We start from the raw sequence: 20432 nt of genomic DNA on the forward strand, positions 1-20432 counted from the left end.
GGCCAGAAAAGGCACTGAGAAGCCTCCACGAGGCCTCTGTAGAAATCTCCTGGGAGGAAGCAGGGCCAGAAAAGGCAGGGAGAATTCTCCATGGGGCCTCTCTAGGAATCTCCTGGGAGAAAACAGCACCTTGGGGCCTCTCTAGGAATCTCCTGGGAGGAAGCAGGGCCAGAAAAGGCAGAGAGAAGCCTCCGTGGGGCCTCTCTAGGAATCTCCTGGGAGGAAACAGGGCCTCCACCCTCCCTGTGGTTTCCCCAATCGCACACATTATTTGCTTTTACATTGATTCCTATGGGAAAAATTGCTTCTTCTTACAAACTTTTCTACTTAAGAACCTGGTCACGGAACGAATTAAGTCCGTAAGTAGAGGTACCACTGTACTAGGAAAATTATTGGGAGAATTTATCCAGTGGAAATGGTTTTATGTATTCTGTCCAGCATATTGAAGATTAGGTGTGCTAGATGACAGAGACATATAACTGTTCACACGTAAACCTAATGTCTGTTTTGTATTTGGTATTTGTGGAGAAAGTTTGGAAGAAAAACAGGAAAAGTTAGAGATTGAACCCAGATTCACCGGCGTAGCAGTACCAGAGGAATTGCCATGGGAGCTTTCAGAAGGCCAAATCACTTCAGAGTTAGAAGAACATGAAAGGGCATTTAAAGATACTGAACGAGCAGAGGGAGATATGGGTTCCATTCTGGATACATTCCACTGAGAAATTTGTGGAGAAAGATCCAGAGAAGGAACCAGAAATCGCTCCGTATTCTTTTGTACCATTTTCCTTGGCATTTGTGCATGATGGTGCCCAACAGAAACGTGATGATGTTCAAAGACACTCTCCACAGATACATGGTGCTTCTTATGGTCACTTTGTATGTTGTGATACCTCAAGACAGAGGCTGGGCTAGAAGCACTCAAATCTAGATGATCATGGATTTCTAAGACATTGTTTAAAGATGGAGCGCTTCTCGAAGGAGAAATAACACCTGGGTATAAATGTGAAGGCTGGTTTTTTCTTCGCTTGTCTCCACTGTGTTCTTGGAAGTTCATTTTGATTTTATAAGGAGGTAACGCTGGTTTATCTCTTTCTGGAAGATGAGGAGAAGACACTGACTTGACCTCCAGCGGTTGCATCCTATCAGGGCTACACCCTTGTGATCGAGAGCCACGGAAGCACCTCACGTTGCTATTCTTGTTCCTTCTGTCTGGAAAACCATGCCTAGTTTCAGAGTTTATCATAACGGGCTTTTTCTTTGGACCTTCCTGTGGACTTGGCATGGAAATTGTAATGACAGGCAGCAGTGCTACTTGTCTGGCAGACGCCAACATGCCCTTTCCTTTATGATCTAGTGCTTGCTGATCTTGTACGTTTTGCTTACCATGCAGTTTGGAAATATTAGGATAAGCTTTAGAGTTGGATTGAAGGATGGTGCCTTTGTGAATAAGAAAGGGCATGTGTTTGGGAATGGAACTATGGCTCTGTTTAGCTGGGATAACAGGCAGGTTATTAAAGGTTCGTTGCTGGACCTGGGGAAGTAGGATTACAGAAATTAAACTATTGAAACACACATTGTAAGCAATCTCATAGACAACATGCAATTGTTCAATGCCTTTGTACCATGCTCATAATATGAGATCTCCTTCAATAAGGGAAGACCCAAGACTGTTTTGAAAACCATGCTGTTTTAGAAAATTAAGGAAACTAGATGTTCTAACCCATACACTGCCAAACAAAAATGTACACATACCCCTTAACACAGAAGATACATATCGAGCAGTAGTGGACCAATATAATGACCCGTTTCTACAAGTTGGTGAACTTCTTTGGAAGTCAAAGAGAGAACATGGCTTTCCTTATAGTGACTGGTATTCATTGGGGACCCCTGAATGTGGAATTCTGTGGACTTTTAATGAAGATAAATTGGCTTGCTTATAAAATCATTTCAATCAACATTCTTTTACCAGGTAGAAGCACATATTTGACTTTGTTTGCAGTTGGAACATAGACAGATTTAGTCATATAGTTATTTAGATGGGCTAAGTCTACAAATTACAACAAATTTAGAAAAAAGCAACGTGGAACAAACAGTGACAAACCAATTCCACTTTGTGGCCCAGGAAGCTACCCAAGACATAACGGAGACTGTTTTTAAATGAGAGATATTATTTTAACTCAGCAATCCACATCTTGTGACAAGTAATTTTGCAGTCAAAGGTTGGAAACTAAGTACTCTAACACAGTATTTAGAGAGTCAGGAAGCAATACATATTATTAAAATTCAGATTGGAAGGTATGTATATATTTGAAGTTATCTTTGCAATTTTTAAAATTGAGCATCTTTGAAATAATTGTTTAACAGATAATGTAGCATAATTCCTAAATGCCTGTGTTTTCTTAAACTTGATTGAATAAGTGCACTCTACCCTGTTTCCTCCTAAATAAGACATCCCCTGATAATAAGCCCAATCGGACTTTTGAGTGCATGGCAAAGCCAAGCACTTATTTTAGGGTACAAAAAAATATAAGACAGGATTTTAATTTTGGGGAAGCACAGATATTTAGAAATAATTTCCCAGATTGTTGCAAAAGTTATCACTATTATAATATTTCATTATTTATCCTGAACTTTACATTTATGCTTTTTGACTGCCAATAAATTTTAGCAGTTTACATTTAAGTAATAAAAATCAACTTTTCAAAAACCTGATTAAAAGCATTGCCATCACATGTTATACCATACATTTCAAAAGATTCCCATCTTTCAAAGGTGTTATCCCGATAATAATATTTATCTTAAAACTGTGGATCATATTTGATTGCTCTGTGAATTTTACAAGCATTTTTGGCAGATATTATCTAGCCTATTTTAAAACCAAGACCAGAAAGAAACATTTATGTACAAGTTAAAATTCTTATCTCAGATAAAAATCCTAATATTACAATAGTGACAGACAAATATTTAACTATGGCTACAGAAACAAAATCTAGATTAATAAATCAAAGTGTCTGAGTTTTAAATGTTTTATGCAATATCTATCAATTCATTTTATGTCATAAAGGGTTTTACTTATGCCAATATTTTAAATTACATCTGTAGTTTGTTACTCTTATCTGTGGTCTCACTCCTATAAAATTACCCAAGGATGCAAGGTTGACTAAAATACTGTACAAGCTTTAAAAAAAATTTTTAGCAGAGTATGTGTGGTTCTTGTCTGTTTAAAATATTTCCCAAATTTTCTTGCAAAACATAAACAATTGCTTCATCTGATTGTGCCCATTTCATTGAACAAATGAAAATCTACTACAGTGATCCCTCGTTTTTCACGGGGGATGCATTCCAAGACCACCCGTGAAAAACAAATTTCCATGAAGTAGAGGAATTTTTTTTTTATGTATTTGGACTTTTAAACCACCACCCCTTTGCATTAAACAGTCATTCTATAATGTTTCTCATCTGGAACTACATGTGATATCCTACCAGTTTCTTTAATAGAGTACAGTAGTACTGTAGAAGAATTTTATGAATTTTTAATGGATTTAAAATTTTCAGTGGATTTAAGCCCCCTTTGAAAACCAGCCCCCTTTGATGTTTGGCAAAAGGTATATATCTGGTGGGATACAAAGAAAAAGAGATAACTTTACTGTTCTATTATTTTAAATATACTAGCATTTAGTAGTTATATTGTAGTAGATGATGATTATTTACAATATAAATGTAAACTCCTTTTTCCTTCTACTTTTTTCCTTGTGTTTTCCTTCTTTTTTTTCTTTTATTTTAATTCAATTTAAGCTAGAATTTTAAAATTTTTAAATATGTTCTTAAATACTCTAGATGTGTTTCTATCTATCACCTTATAATTGATATTCTTAAGTATTTTATAGACGGTGTTAAACAGCGACAAGATCCTTTCTTTTCACTTTTTTTCCATGCAAATATAAAGATGACTTCTACTTTGAGCGGTGCGACTGTAGCTCCACTAAGTGTTGCATGTTATGTATGTCATGTGTCTATGCAATTTAATAAAAATATTTTTTTTTTAAATGAAAACCCGTGAAGTAGCGAATTCATGAAAGATGAACCGCGAAGTAGCGAGGGATTACTGTACACAGAATTTACACAGGTTTCCAATAAGGATGAGAAAAGTTCTTGATTTTACAGTAAAATACTATCTTTTCATTCTTTTACCACTTAAACCCAGAAGGTGATTAAGATGGCCTTAAAAACCATTGTGATTTCGCTTCAGTCTGTAGAAATAAACAATATAGAAAGGAATTTTGGGAAATTCTCCAGAGCTTTTTGTAACGACTTCCCAAAAACCACAAATGGGGAGATGAGGCCAATTAAAGCTGTGATCTTAGGAACTCTATACGCTGTATTTATCTTCTGGTTTTCCCTTGGAGAGCTTAAGATGATATACACGAAAGACCTTCCTTCATTTGATGCCTGTTTAGTAAGCTATGTGGGGAGAAAACGACCCACTTAATGTCACTCAGCAATCTCCATATTCAAGTGGGGACCTGCAGCTGGGTCTTCTCAAACAGGTCTTACATCTTAACCTCTACGCTATAATGAAACGCCCTGTAATAGCCACTGAGTAGAACAGGGTAGTTATTAAGACACCAGCAGTTTTTCAAAATGGTGGCAATTACTGTGCCCCCGGTGGCATCAACTATCTGCTTTTGAATTGGCAATCCTTTCCTTCAGAAAAAGTGTATTATGTGAATGTAACAGCTTCTTATTCAGCTGGCACCACTATCATAATTGCAACAGAGATGGGAGCAGGTTCCTTCTCTGACCTCACAGTGGGAATCGGGCTTTTTTTTAAAAAAAAAATGAGCTGATTTTTAAAAAAAAATTATTCTATTGTTTTGGGCATCCCCACTGCCTTGTCTTTTGCTAACAAGGTTGACCAGAGATGCAGTCACCAAGAAAATGGTTCGCCATCACTGTTATAAAACATTTGTACCATTGACATTTTTATAGAATATTTCTATTAAGCATACTGGGAATTTTTTTTCCCCAGGTTGCTTGAAAAATACTTAAGACAAAAGTGATCACTTTAAAAAAATAATAATCCTGACCATCAACACTGCAATTCTATTTCGTTGCTGAATCATTTTCCTTCCAGCATTACACCACCCAGATCCAAATAGGTGATACAACCATGGAATTTCCCAATGGTAAGGGAACCTCAATCAATGTAGCCTTTGGGTTGGATACAAGGACCTGATGACATATAGAAGACCAGACGCTTGTGGCTGGTCGGTGGTTGCGGCGGGGTCGGGCAGCTCAGACCACCGCCCCTGCCCCCAAGGATTCCTGGGTGACCACGCCCCAGCACTGCGCTGGGTGCAGGGGCATGACGTAAGTTTGAGAGCAGGGCAGTGAGCTGTATATAGAGGCAGGCTTGCCACCTCCCATCCTCTTTTCCTGAGATTTGACTCCCTGCTGTGGCAGTATGACTTTAGACTTTTTAAATGTATTATTATTATTTTAGAGTCTAACTATTAGATTTTTCATTATATATTGTTTTTATCATTGCTGTAAGCCACCCCGAGTCTACGGAGAGGTGCGGCATACAAATCTAATTAATAATAATAATAATAATAATAATAATAATAATAATAATAATAATAATGGGGCTGAAAAGGGGCTAACAGCAACTGTGTGATCTCCTTTGGAGCACCTTTTGGAAGGTGAAGGACTGCCCCTCTCCGGAATCTCAAGTACCGACCGAAGGAGGGGGAATGCCCTTAGGGCTCACCCTTGCAATCCTACAGGTGACATGCCAGCTGGAGCCTTTCCACATGCCTTGGGCATGGCTAAGAGCAGGGAAGGTGAAGACCAAGACCAAGTTCATGGCCAGGTTCAAGGTCAAGGTCAAGGCTCTTTCCTTTGCTCAGCAGGGAGCTTCACCCATAGTTGCCCAAGTATGTTGAACTTGATTTCCACCCCATTTATTTCACCTCTACAGGTCCTGATTTAATAAAGTGACCCATTCAATCCCAGCTCTGTGGTCCGTGTGTTTACTCCGGCATCCGTCGCAACAGAGGGCAGATGAAGTTATTGGCCCAAATAACTCAATATCATGAAGAATTAGTGCCAGATAATCCCAAAGAGTTATAGATCTGGACAGGAAGCTAAAAATGTGTGCAAATTCAATTTTGACGAAACTGGTTTGTATACAGCTCCAAGATAAAATGTGATCAGGCCTACCTCCTTTGCCCAAGCTGGCTTCTCAGTGGCGTTCATCCCTTCCTTGTAATGGTAAAGAGGCTTCTTCTCGGTTGGTCTTTGTTCTTGTCGCTGTTGCTGCTGTAAAGAAACTAGATAGTCTCGTTCCTGCTGCAGTTGTCGCTGTAGCCTCTCCGCTTGCCGTTGTTCCTCCAACTGCTTGCGCTTGTATTCCTATCGAGATATGTGCACAACACAATAATTAACAAAGCCAGAGAAGAGTACAGAATTGTGGGATTTGCTGCCACTGTCAGAACACTACTGTGAGGGAACAGCCATGTCTAAAAGGTACTGGATGGAAACGTAACATTAAAAAGATGATGCCATGATTGTGATTTGTATGGATTCCAATATTATGTTGTGTTTGGCTAATGTGAACTTTTGGCCAGTCCTTTTCCCAAGAGCAATTTAACCTCCCAACTCCGTGTATTTTATTACTATTTACTCATTTTCCATTTCTAATTACAGTGATACCTCGTCATACAAACTTTTCGAGATACAAACCCGGGGTTTAAGATTTTTTTGCCTCTTCTTACAAACTATTTTCACCTTACAAACCCACCGCTGCCGCTGGGATGCCCCACCTCCAGACTTCCGTTGCCAGGGAAGCACCCGTTTTTGTGCTGCTGGAATTCCCCTGAGGCTCCCCTCCATGGGAAACCCCACCTCCGGACTTCTGTTGTCAGTGAAGCGCTCATTTTTGCGATGCTGGAATTCCCCTGCTGGGATTCCCCTGCAGCATGGCAAAAACACAGAAGTCCAGAGGTGGGGTTTCCCATGGAGGGGAGGCTCAGGGGGATCCCAGCAGCGCAAAAATGGGCACTTCGGCTGGCAAAAGGGGTGAATTTTGGCCTTGCACGCATTAATCGCTTTTCCATTGATTCCTATGAGAAACATTGTTTCGTCTTACAAACTTTTCACCTTAAGAACCTCGTCCCGGAACCAATTAAGTTTGTAAGACAAGGTATCACTGTACCTTCATTATCAAATCTTAACATCCATCACGAACAGGTATTTATTTGGTCTATTTGAACGGGAAGCTATTCAATCTCTATTCAATTTGATTTTAGGCTTTACATATAAAGTGACTTTGAAAAGGGGGTAAAAAACGTCCACAAACATGGAGTATTTCTGCAACCGTGTCAGCTCAAGTGGTATGAAATAAGTAAAGACCGTGTCATTAAAATTATGCTTATTTAAAATATGGATATACAGTACTGGTAGCTATCAGGGAAGTACAATCACAATACTTTCAAACTGATGCCATAATTGACACATAGAAAAAATTAAAGCTGAAAGGCATTTATGGTTAAATCTAATAAATTGCATTTTTATTTTAACTGACTCCTAATGCAGAATTATCAAAATGGCTGGCAGTAACAGAAAAGGGTTCCCCCCCCCCTGTTCTATTGTTAACGAGAGAATAAAATTCAAATATTACTAATTAATCTAATGCTCGTTAAAAAATTTAAAATGTAACCCTTAATAATAATAATAATTAATAATTTATTAGATTTGTATGCCACCCCTCTACGAAGACTCGGGGCGGCTCACAAGAACAATAAACAATGCAGTACAAATCCAATAATTAAAACTATAGCTTAAAATAATAATAATAATAATAATAATAATAATAATAATAATAATAATAATAATTTATTGGATTTGTATGCCGCCCCTCCCCGTAGACTCGGGGCGGCTAACAACAATGATAAAAAAAGCCCACTATCGTTTAAAAACAGTCAATGCTACCCAATCATAAATTAATTTATTTGTTTATTTGATTGATTGGATTTATCTGCTGGAAATTACATATCATGAATACTGACAAGATGTAGCTTTGAACTAGAAGAAGGTACAAGGGAAACTTTGTGAATTTGTCTACTTAACTTTAAGGAACGTAAAAGGCAGTGATATGTAACACACACTCTTCTAGTTTGAATGTAAAGAAAGCAGCCTATAAAAAGCAACATGCCACCAGATTGCATAAAGTAGAGAAGTTAGATGTGGATATTGTTTTGTAGGATGTATTTCTAGGAGGTTTCACTTAATTCAAAGTAATGAATGGAGAATGAAGACATATAGAGAAAGATGTGCAAGCAAGGAACACTCCCGCCAACTGCATCCCCAATTATTAATAAAAACTCAATACAAACATTCATAGTTCTTGGTAGGATTGCATTCAGAAACAAACTAATACAGCATGCTATTTTCTACTCTGGAGATAAAGTTTGGCCTTAGCAGCTCAGCTTCTCCACAATACGGCTTTTCATATGAGCTTAGCCTTTTAGAATTGCCACATTCCCCCCCAAAATTCCTTTATTTACTAGCACTTTTCCCCATTCTTGTTGTTTTCTGATCATTATTTCCTTCTCTTTTCTTGGGAAGCCCCACACTATAACTTTCAGGCCATAAATAGGCAGCCACATTCTTATTGGCATTGGAAAGGTCTCCCAAATTCAGGATTTCAGATTGTGCTTATTTCTCAGAAATTCTTCTCTTTCTAGCCAATTAATTGGAAACTATTATTATTTAAGAATTAAATTCAAGTGGCATATATGTACCAGGATGACTATAGCTATCTTCTGCTGTAAGCCGGGCCTGATACTCTCTTTCTCCATAAGTTTAAAGCACTTTTGGATGAAGGTGAACTAGTAAAACAAACAAACAAACAAACAAACAAACTAGACTGAAATTCTGGCCCAGGGTAAATATGTTTTGTCCTTGGTAGAAATTTATTCCACGAGAAGCTAAATTTGGAAAAAGAAAATGTTATTGCTTGACTGTTGCAATGCACTCTACATGGGGCTACCCTAGAAGAGCATTCGGAGACTTCAGCTGGTGCAAAATACAGTGACGCGTGCAATAACGGGTGTACCAAGGTACATCCATATTACTCCAACCTTACACGAGATGCATTGGTTGCCAGCCAGTCTCTGAACGCAATTCAAGTTGTTGGCTATTACATTTAAAGCCCTAAATGGCTCAGGGCCATACTATTTACTGGATCGCCTCCTCCCTCATACCTCGCTGCAACCAGGAAGGGCCCACAGGAATGGCCTTCTCCAGGTCCTGTCCTCCAAACAATGTCAAACTTCCCTCGGGGAAGAGCCTTCTCTGTGGTGGCTCCGACCCTTTGAAATCAATTCCCCCCCGAGATCCGCATTATTTCCACCCTACCGGTCTTCCAGAATGCTGTTAAGACCTGGCTTTCCCAGCAGACCTGAAATTATAATTGACTGCAATGTACAGTATGTATGGTTTTTTTTAAAGGATATTATTGTTTTTATTGTATTGTTGATTTTATTGCTATATTTTTATTGTTGTTTTATGATACTGTTAGCCGCTCTGAGTCCTTTTTGGAGTGAGCGACATATGAATACAAATAATAAATAAATAATAAATAAATAAATTATGGAAGATGTAATGAAGCGTTCAATAAAATGTGACTTAAAGCTTAGGACAGAGGTTGGCAATGCAACACACAAAGCACTAGGGTGCTCGTTGCATCTCCCAAGAAATACAGCCCAAATGTCACATTAAAACCACAACTATCCTCTGCACTAATCTTGCAAGATTTGGGGACTTTTCCAATGGCCTGTGCATAAGCTTAGGGGTTCATTTTATGAATGCTTGGACCGTGATCCCAGTTAATTCAGCAGCTAAAAGCTGGCCAGTTGCTTTTGCTTTCTCTTTCCTGTTCAAAATAAATTTGCAAACAATTTCGCAACTAAATCTGTTTCCTGATTTAAAAAGCAAATGAAACCAAATAAGTGACACCCAATCTTGGTGGCACGCCTGCCACCATCTGCTTTGTAGATTCCAGAAATGTCAACAAATGCCAAATTGACCAACATTTCAATACTTTATAATGGGAAAAGAAGTGGCAATTCTATAAAGGCTGATAGCATGCTGTTTTACTACAGACAGAAAGGATGGGAGAAAGGACGTAAGATGGAGCCTGCCTCCTCATTACCAGAAGTAGAGCTTGCTCCTGCAGTAACTGCTGCTGCAAGATCTCTAACTGCCTCTGTTCTTCCTCTAACTGTCGCCTGATGTATTCCTGGAGGTGGTGGGAAGCAGGAAGCAGGAAAAAGGAGAGAAAAGGGAGAACCATAATTCCAAAGGCAAAAAAGGTGATTGTAAGAATAGGAAGGGGGGAAAAAAAAATCACATAACCTTTAAAGATTGCTGCTTGATAGAGGAGGGTGGGAGCAAAAGGAGAAAATAGAAATACAGTGCAATGCATTTGGCTAAATAGAATTCTTTATTGGCCAAGTGTAAACATCATACTGCAAAAACTATTGCCGAGGAAGTAACAGAGTCTTGTTTCATTTAATGCTGAATGTACAGTGATCCCTCGTTTTTTGCGGGGGATGCGTTCCAAGGCCACCCGTGAAAAATGAATTTCCATGAAGTAGATGAAATATATTTTTTATGCAATTAACGAGTATTTGGACTTTTAAAACCCACCCTTTGCATCAAACAGTCATTCTATAATGTTTCTCAGCTGGAACTACATGTTATATCCTACCAGTTTCTTTAATAGAGTACAGTAGTACTGTAGAAGAATTTTATGAATTTTTAATGGATTTAAATTTTTTAATGGATTTAATGGATTTAATCCCCCTTTGAAAACCCAAGAAATAGCGAATCCGCGAAAGATGAACCATGATGTAGCAAGGGATTACTGTATATTATGCACAAATACACTATGGCTGTGAAATATATTCTCTATTGTGTGCTTGTTTACTCTCTTGTAATCCCTCTCTCAAATGAACGCAAATGCAAACATTATTTTCTTGCTAATTATCCCAGTGCTCCGGGAAGCATTCCAAAGGGGAGGAATGCAAAAAGAGGTTATAAGAGCAGCCCCTTTTAGTCAGATTCCTCATGAGTTGAATTCCAGAAACCACGTGGGCTCACTTGACTGACATCATATCTTTCTCAGCATTTAAAGCAGAGGAAAGCTGAAGTAAAAATCACAAGCACAGTGGCGCTCTTGTGATTTTCATTTAGCAAACCCACTTCGCTTAAGAGTCACAAATGACAATTACATGGACCCTGGGATGCTGTAACTGCTTAGCAGTTGCTAAGCATCTAAGTTTTGTTCATACAATCAAGAGGGTGATGTGACGATGGTAAGTGCAGGGACTCATTGTAAGTAACTTTTTTCAGTACGGGGTGTTGTGGTTCAGCCTGAGCAAGATCAAAGACCAGCTGCGTCTCTGCTGGCTCCATGCCCGGGGGAGGCTGAGAGCGAAGAGGAGAGGAGAGTTCTTGGCAGCCAGACTGGGGAGATATCAATCTGGAAAGTGACGAGGAAGAGGGGCCTGGGAGCCCTGGGGAGGGGCTCTCTCAAGCAAGTAGCTTGGAGTCTCTGGAGTCATTGGATGATAAGGCACAAGCTGTCATTAGTATGCGACAGAGACACATAGATCAAAGGAGGCAGCAACTGAAGAGATATTATCAGCGTTGAATGAGGAACACCAGGGCTTGGGTGTGGTCCTCATTAGCAGGGAAGGGTTTATAAGGCATGAGAACCATTCCAGTAGCGTGGAGTGTTATCACAGTGGAGTTGGAGTTATCTGCCTTTTCTCTCAGCGTTTTGTTCCTGGCTCGTGGCCCAGCAGTCTTGAAGACCTGTGGGAGGTTTGTGCCTGTTAGCAACAGCCTCGTTTGTCATCAAGGATCCTGTGTTTTTGTATGAACAATTGCCTTTGTGTATCTATTTGGAATTCCAGTGCTTTCCTGACTTGTAAGGCCATTTTCTGTTGGCTTCTTTTCTCTTTACCATTATAAACCTGTGTTTGAATTCAACCGGTGTGTCTGGCTTATCTTTTTGGGTTGGTCATAGCTTCCGGAGTGACCCAGACAGAACACGGTGTAACTTCAAACTGTCCCTAAATGAATGGTGGAAAGTTACTTGCATTCAATCTGTGTCTGTGTGTATTTGGGCAAATGCATGTGCTTGAGTCAGTCTGGATTCTGTTGACTGTTGGACAAGCCATGGGGTGGGTTCTACTTATCCTCGCCACCGGTTCACATCATGTTGCATGCGCAAATGCTCCTCTCGTGCATGCGCGCCCCCTTGTGCAAGGAGTGGCAAATCTGAGTTTGACCCTTAGAAAGTAGCACGCACTATAGGAAAAAACCCAATACAATCATTTGGATCTGAAGTTCGTCACCTGCTCGTGTTCAGCCCGTCTCCTTTCTTCTTCTCGCCGCAATTGTTCTTCATAGTGACGCCGTTGTTCTCTCTCTTGTTGTTTTCTTAGCTCCTTCTCTCTCCTTTGCTGCTATAAAGAAAGGCCGACAAAACTTATTAGAGTCAATAATTAAAATCACATAATTCTTGTTGGTTTGTTGATCCCATCCAAACCGGGTAGGGCCCATCACTGGGTAGGACCAACAGAACCAACATTAAACAAGATCATAAATCTCATGGGCATAACAAAGTATATACTTTAAAGCAACCAAGCGACAATGAAGATCCTTTCTGCCGTACTATCCGATGGCTATAATAGTCATGTTTGTTCTTATAATTATAATGTCAGGGGGAAATCTGTTCAAGGAGACTGAGAATGCATCACAATCCCACACAAGCATATTATATGGAAATCATTTGAAACACGCAGGTGGTAGAGAGCTGGGGGAAGCACTCAAATTAAACAATCTTGACCCCCATGTCCTTAAGATTCAGTTGAAGGATAGCCTTTTACATAAGACATCCTGCCTTATGAGACAAAATATGCTATTCTTTATACCAATAAATGGACAATAGTAAAGTTTAATTTCCCCTAACCCCAGCAGCCCATTCTTTATTTAGAAGTTAAGAAGTGGTTTAAACATAGCAACAAAAAAGAATCTTAAACCAGTTACAATCAAATTTGTTGGACTTAAGTTTATTTATTTATTTACAATTCAAAGTGTTGGTAATGACCTTTAAAGCCCTTCATGGCATTGGACCAGAATACCTCCGGGACTGCCTTCTACCGCACGAATCCCAGTGGCCGATAAGATCCCACAGAGTTGGCCTTCTCCGGGTCCCGTCGACCAAACAATGTCATTTGGCGGGCCCCAGGGGAAGAGCCTTCTCTGTGGCGGCCCTGGCCCTCTGGAATCAACTCCCCCAGGAGATTAGAACGGCCCCCACCCTCCTTGTCTTTTGCAAGTTACTCAAGACCCACCTATATCGCCAGGAATGGGGGAATTAAGACATCTCCCCCAGGCTTTCTTATATTTTATGTTTGGTATGTATATGTTGTAAGGTTTTTAAATTGTTGGGGTTTTTTAATGTAATTTTATTATTAGATTTGTTCCATTGTTATACTGTTTTTATTATTGTTGTGAGCCATCCCAAGTCTTTGGAGAGGGGCGGCATACAAATCTAATAAATTGAATTGAATTGAATTGTATGCTCTCCGGAGACTCGGAGCAGCTCACAAGAACAAAACAGTACAAATCAAATTTCCAAGAGCACATAGGGTTTGTTTTCCAAAGATGCCTTCTCCAAACAGTTCAGGAAAAAATAGTTGTAGCCTCTCAAAGGTTTGGCCATCTTAGAGGCATTCTTATCATCTTATGGAAGCTCACTCAATCGTTGGAGATTACATGCAGGAGTTTTTATTACCAAAATGTAGGTGGAAGGGTAAGACTAACATTAAGTACAAAATTCATGGAAACACTCTCTCAAATTATTATTGCCACCCCCGAGAAGAAGGAGCTTAAAAGCCAGTGGTGGGTTGCTCCTGGTATGGCATGGCCTGGTTCTATGAACCAATAGTGCTGGTGGCAGGAGGCTCCGCCCACCTGCCAGGGACATACCATATTTTTCAGAGTATAAGACACATCTTTTTCCTCCCTAAAAGAGGCTGAAAATTCAGGTGAGTCTTATACTCTGAATATAGCTTTTTTCTAAGCTTTTCCCCCCCAGCCCTAACTAGGTGCTAACGATGTTCCCAGCTCTTACTGGCTTGCAGGTCCTTTCATTGTTACTCTCTGCGAAGAATGTTTTCCAAAACCTAAGTCTTTGCAGGTTTTTTTTCATTGTTCTAACTTGTTCCAAATAAGTTTCTTTGCAGCGCTAAGATGCTAACGATGTTCCCAGCTCTTATTGGCTTGCAAGTTCTTTCATGGTTACTCTCCTAGAAGAAGATTTTCCAAGACCTAAATCTTTGCAGGTTTTTTTTTTATTGCTCTACTTGCTCGAAATGTTTATTTCCAGCCCAAACCAGGTGCTAACGATTTTCCCAGCTCTTACTGGCTTTGCAAGCTCTTTCATTGTTTCTCTCTCCAAATAAGGTTATTTTAAAGCCCTAATAATGTGCTGAAGCTGACCAGACTATGGATGAAGATGAATATCTGGAAAGGAGATTCTTTTCCCTATTTTCCTCCCCAAAAACTAAAGTGCATCTTATACTACGATGTGTCTTATACTCTGAAAAATACAGTATGTTTAGTAGCGTTGCATGTATGCGGGATTTATTTATTTATTGATTGATTGATTGATTGATTTGATTTGATTTGATTTGTATGCCGTCCCTGTCCACAGACTCGGGGCGGCTCACAGCATACAATGAAACAGTTCATAACAAATCTAATAAATGTAAAAAACTTTTAAAAACCCCATTATTAAAACAGACATACATACACACAAACATACCATGCATAAATTGTATAGGCCCGGTGTGTGTGTGTGTGTGCCTCAATTCCCCCATGTAGAACTCACTACCGTTTAAAGCCCTATTTTTTCCTGTAACAGCTAATACGCAATCAATCCATAACTTCACTATTTCATCTTTCTTATTCTATATTGGTGGAATTGGAGAGAACTACGTTTAGAATAAACTGGAATGACTGGGTTTTATAACCAGGGAGAAAGAGACCCTCCTGAAACTGTTTGCCACACTGTGCCCAGGATGGGACTCAGGCTTTTCACCAAGCCGTGTTAATTTTCTTTAGGACAATTTTTTTTAAAAAAAAAAAGGCTGTCGGCTTAGTCATTTGAAAGTCAAGCTGCTTTTTCTATGTTAGCAGCCTCTTTGTGGAGAAAATCAATACAGCCTCATAATTACATGCCACTCGGGTCTGCGGTGCGAGGCATACTCCGTATTGATTGTAGCTATGGATGAGATGTGTCTACAATTGGCCCGGTGTGCCTTGAAAGAAAAATGAAGATGTGTTAAACCCCTTCAGTAATTGTGTCGTTAAAGCAGGCTGGGCCAGCATTCGACATGCACAAGCAGACGACTGACCGGATTTGGCTTTCTGCTATTTTGGCTAACGTGTAATTCCCCAATCACATCCTGAACGTGTTAATGCTCTTGCCCTTATAAAATGCGACATATATTCCTCTCTAAAGCAACCCAGGGATGTGCATCTCAAATTGCCCATTTTCATTTATAAAAAGCTGCAAAGAGCTGCAAACCTTTTCCTTATCCACGTCACCAATCTCGCCATCAGATGTTGGAAGCCCTTTTGATTTGTTGTTTTTAAATGGTGAAAAGCAGCAATGCTTCCACTAAAAGCCCTAAGACATTGTAACATTATGAGTCAGTTACCAAACATTGAATTTGGATGATCATATTTTATGGTTATCGCCTATAAAGCCCTTCATGGCACCGGACCATATTATCTCAGGGACCGTCTTCTGCTGCACGAATCCCAGTGACCGGTTAGGTCCCACAGAGTGGGTCTTCTCCATCAACTAAACAATGCCGCTTGGCGGGACCCAGGGGAAGAGCCTTCTCTGTGGCGGCCCTGGCCCTCTGGAACCAACTCCCCCCAGAGATTAGAACTGCCCCCACCCTCATTGCCTTTCGTAAGTTACTTAAAACCCACCTCTGCCACCAGGCATGGGGGAATTGAGATGCTCTTTCCCCCTGGGCCTTTACAATTTCATGTATGGTATGTCTGTATGTTTGTTTGGTTTTTTATATTAATGGGTTTTTAATCTTTTTTAGTATTTATTGGATTATTATTGTACATTGTTTTATTATTGCGGTTAGCCGCCCTGAGTCTCCGGAGAGGGGCGGCATACAAATCCAATAAATAAATAAATAAATAAATAAATAAACATATGTCACTTGTTTCAGTGCCACCGTAAATTCAAACAGTCACTAAATGAAGTTTTGTAAGTGGAGGACTACCTGTAGTTCATGGGTGTTTCCATGCAAAATAGGCATCAGATAAAGTAGAGGTCTCCAAATTCACTTTTAAGACTTGTGGACTTCAATCCCCAGAATCCCCCAGCCAGCAAAGAATTGAAGTTCACAAGTCTTAAAGTGACCAAGTAAAATGAACACATCCTCATCCAAAGAAGCCAGAATTCTTCCTAGAAACTTAAACAATTTCTCATTTAATTCTTCTTGCAAGCTGGGTTCAAACACGTAAAACAAAGCAGCTCATTCTGGGATGTCCTTATCATAATATTTGCACAAGCACACCACTACTCGGAAATCAACCACAGACTAGTGTTTCAGACTCTGGTTTCTTTCAAAGGGAATAAAATAGAGTTCCTGCTTTTGTATGTCATTATCAAACATACAATTATTCGGCATGGAAGCAATGGAGCATAACCACTAGCTGACTTACTGTTGCATGCAAATGCAATTACACCTTTTCGTGCTAACAATTACCTAGGAGTTTCAAAAACTCCTCTTCCTAGGTTGTGCTTAGCGAAGGCAGGTTTGCCATCTGTTTGAGAGGCTGTAATCTAGCAGGGGGTTGGATTTTGTGGCCTTTTGTGACTTGCACTTTTACTTCTCATTTGCTACTACCTACTGACGATCACTTTCCAAAAAGAGACCAAAATTAAAATAGGAAAAATTGGAAATTTTGGAAAATTAAATAGGTAAAAGGGCACTGGAAATGTGATAGGCGAATGAAGGTTAAATTATATGAAGGTCAAAGGAATTGGGTACGTCTCCTGAAAAGGAGAACTGGGGGTGACATGATAGCAGTGTTCCAATATCTTAGGAGCTGTCACAAAGAAAAGGGAGTCAAACCAAAATATCTGAGGGCAGGAAAAGAAGCAATGGGTGGAAATTAATCAAGGAGAGAAGCAACCTACTACTTGTTCTATCTAGAGCTATGTAGCTTGAAAGCAAAGGAGGAATCCACTCACTGATATTTCAAATCAGTCTTTTTATATAGAAACTCTCATTTTTTAAAAGCCAAAGTCATGCATGTGATATAATCTTGGCAATTTCTCAGTGAGGGTAATGAAGAGATAACAGTTCCACAGCTAGGCTGCTGTCAAAGACCAAAGCTACTTTATTTATTTATTAGATTTGTATGCCACCCCTCTCCGTAGACTCATGCATTCCTTCATGAGATAAGAAGTCTCCAGTTTCACAGACTTACTATGACAGCTTCCTACATCTCAACAGACAGGGCACTTAGACCATGTTTAAAGCGTCATAGTTCTAAGCTTTCAAGACCCAGGATTGTAAGTCTAGTTTCATAGGGTATTCTGTTTCGGGTAGAGGAGTGAAGGGCTTTTCTGGTGAAGTATCTCTGGACATTTTCGAGGGTGTTAATGTCAGAAATGTGGTATGGGTTCCAAACAGATGAGCTGTATTCTAGGATGGATCTGACGAACGTTTTGTAAGCTCTGGTAAGTAGTGTGAGATTGCCAGAGCAAGGATTAGGATTAACAACTCATGAAGCCTTCTTGGCGATGTTGTTGCAGTGGGCTTTGGCACTTAGATCTTTAATTATTAGCACTCCGAGGTCCTTGACCGAGTGGGGATCTTGATATGGTTTAGGATTAGATTAACAACTCTTGAAGCCTTCTTGGCGATGTTGTTGCAGTGGGCTTTGGCACTTAGATCTTTAGTTATTAGCCCTCCGAGGTCCTTGACCGAATGGGGATCTTGATATGACTCATTATGGATTGACTTTCAAATGTTTATTTTTCAAAGAAATATTTTGATTGCGTTTGACGTTTTTATTGTTTTATTGTTTATTTTTGTTGTACGCTGCCCCAAACCAAAACTTGTGAGTTGGGCAACTGTATAAATTAAATAGATACATAGAGAAAGGATCATAGAGCAAGCATCAATTATTCATTATGAGGTTTATTTGCCCAACTTCAGAAGTGATGCTTCAGGCCAAGTTTTTTTGATACTCCCCCCCCCTTTTTTCCCTTCCCTGTTTCAAGGCACAGGGGGATCCTCTTCTGCCTCATTCACCATGCCACAACTTAAATATTGATGAGGAAGCAATGGGAAGCCATACACTGCCCAAACACTCAAAAGGAAAACTAGACTCCCTTGGGGGGCTGTCAATGTTATGATGCTGTTCAAGGCTATTCAAAGATGAGATGAAATGATGATCAGCAGAAATTCAACTGAAAATGCTCTCAACTTATGATACCATCAAAGCAGCCACTACACAATGTAGTGAAATAATTATTCTCAAAATGATGATGAAGTCATGCTTGATTTTTTTTCTTTTCCTTATGCCTAGTAATGGGTCACAATTTTTTTTACTACCACTGTGGGTGTGGCTTATTTTGTGGGCGTGGCTTGATGGTCATGAGACCGGGTGGGAGTAGCTTATCAACCATGTGACTGGGTAGGAGTGTGTGTGTGAGAGTGTGAGTGGCTTGCCAGCCATGTGACAAGGTGGGAGTGGCTTGATGATCATATGAACGGGGTGGTGGCTTAAAGGTCATGTGACTGGCTTAAAGGTGGCCAACTTGATGTCACTCACATCAAGGGTTTGGGTTAGGGTGCCTGGCCTCTCCTCGCCTCAAAGAGATACAAGATATTTGCTATTACTTCCAAAATATACAATTGGATATATGCCATATGTATACAAACATATTATACACAGGCACTCAAAAATATACATCATCTACTATGTGTAAACTCCATTTTTGCTACCCCCACTGCGTCCCGCCCCTCCAATGTGGGCAGCAGCCCATGACTGCATATGACTGCTTATTATGGAAAGTGTTATGGTTCAGCCTGAAGCCGATCAGGGTCCAGCTGCGTCTTTGCTGGCACCATGCCCGGAGGAGGATGAAAGCGAAGAGGAGGGGGCTGAGCAGTCGGACGGGGGAGAGTATAGTCAGGAAGGTGACGAGGAAGAACAGCATGAGTGCCCTGGGGAGGGGCTCTCCCCAGCCAGTAGCTTGGAGTCACTAGGGGACGAAGCTCAAGCTGTCATTGACATGCGACAGAGACGTTCAGATAAAAGGAAGGAGCAATTGAAGAAATACTATCAGCAGTGAAATAGGAACAGCTGGGCTTGGGTGTGGTCCTCATTAGCAGGGAAAGGGTATATAAGGCAGGCCAGCCCTTGAAGCCATGTGGAGTGTTATCAGTTTGGAGTTGCGGTACCCTGTCTTGTTTCTCGGCGTCTCTGTTCCTGGCTTGTGGCCCAGCAATTTGGAAGACCCGTGGGAGGTGTATATCTGCTATCCACAGCCTCGTCTTGGCAGCAAGAATCCTGTATTGCTGCATGAACTATTGCCTTCGTGGATATATTTGGAGTTCCAGTGTTTTCCTGCTTTGTAAGAACATTTTCTGTTAGTTTTGTTTCTCTTGAACTTTATAAACTGCATTTGCATTGCACCGGTGTGTCTGGCTTATCTTTTTGGGTTGGTCATAGCTTCCGGAGTGACCCAGACAGAACAGAAAGTGTTCTGGTTTCTGGTAGAACTTTAACTAATACAAATAACTCTTACTAAATGCAGTATGTCATAAACAAAGAAACTCCATCTTTATTCTCTGCCCTTCCGTATTCAAAATACAGTTCATGCTAACACATTCCTCTCAGCCCGTTATCTTTCTTAATTGCATTCCTCATACATTCCTCCCAGTCTTCTCCGTTTAACAAGATTTATGTACTCACAGCATGATTCAAAAACAGGAGAAATGGCTGTAAAATAGCACAGAATGCATTTGCTTGCTTGGGAGCTGAACGGAAACCTTTCATTTTTCATCCTACAACATTGAAACTCCACCCTTTATTTATTTATTCAATTTTTTTATGCCGCCCTTCTCCTTAGACGCAGGGCGGCTCACAACATGTTAGCAATAGCACTTTTTAACAGAGCCAGCCTATTGCCCCCACAATCCAGGTCCTCATTTTACCCACCTCGGAAGGATGGAAGGCTGAGTCAACGTTGAGCCGGTGATGAGATTTGAACCGCTGACCTTCAGATCTACAGTCAGCTT

General features: G+C 40.2%; 1 protein-coding gene across 9 annotated transcripts in view; it reads right to left on the bottom strand.

Moving 5' to 3' along the window:
• Positions 1 to 20432, bottom strand: part of TNIK (TRAF2 and NCK interacting kinase) — a 420651-nt gene that overhangs the window by 96940 nt on the left and 303279 nt on the right. For 4 of the 9 annotated variants that reach the window (XM_070753635.1, XM_070753632.1, XM_070753630.1 and 1 more), the window contains exons 13-14: positions 12429 to 12536; positions 6223 to 6414 (exon numbers count right to left, since the gene is read on the bottom strand). In XM_070753635.1, coding sequence (XP_070609736.1) covers positions 6223 to 6414; positions 12429 to 12536 — 300 coding nt within the window. Of the gene's footprint in view, positions 1 to 6222; positions 6415 to 10216; positions 10304 to 12428; positions 12540 to 20432 lie in introns of all 9 variants that reach the window. The other 5 variants (XM_070753634.1, XM_070753631.1, XM_070753629.1 and 2 more) reach the window with 2 other exon arrangements.

Source organism: Erythrolamprus reginae, chromosome 5 (genome assembly GCF_031021105.1).
Source record: "Erythrolamprus reginae isolate rEryReg1 chromosome 5, rEryReg1.hap1, whole genome shotgun sequence".
In the NCBI taxonomy this organism is placed as follows: domain Eukaryota; kingdom Metazoa; phylum Chordata; class Lepidosauria; order Squamata; family Dipsadidae; genus Erythrolamprus; species Erythrolamprus reginae.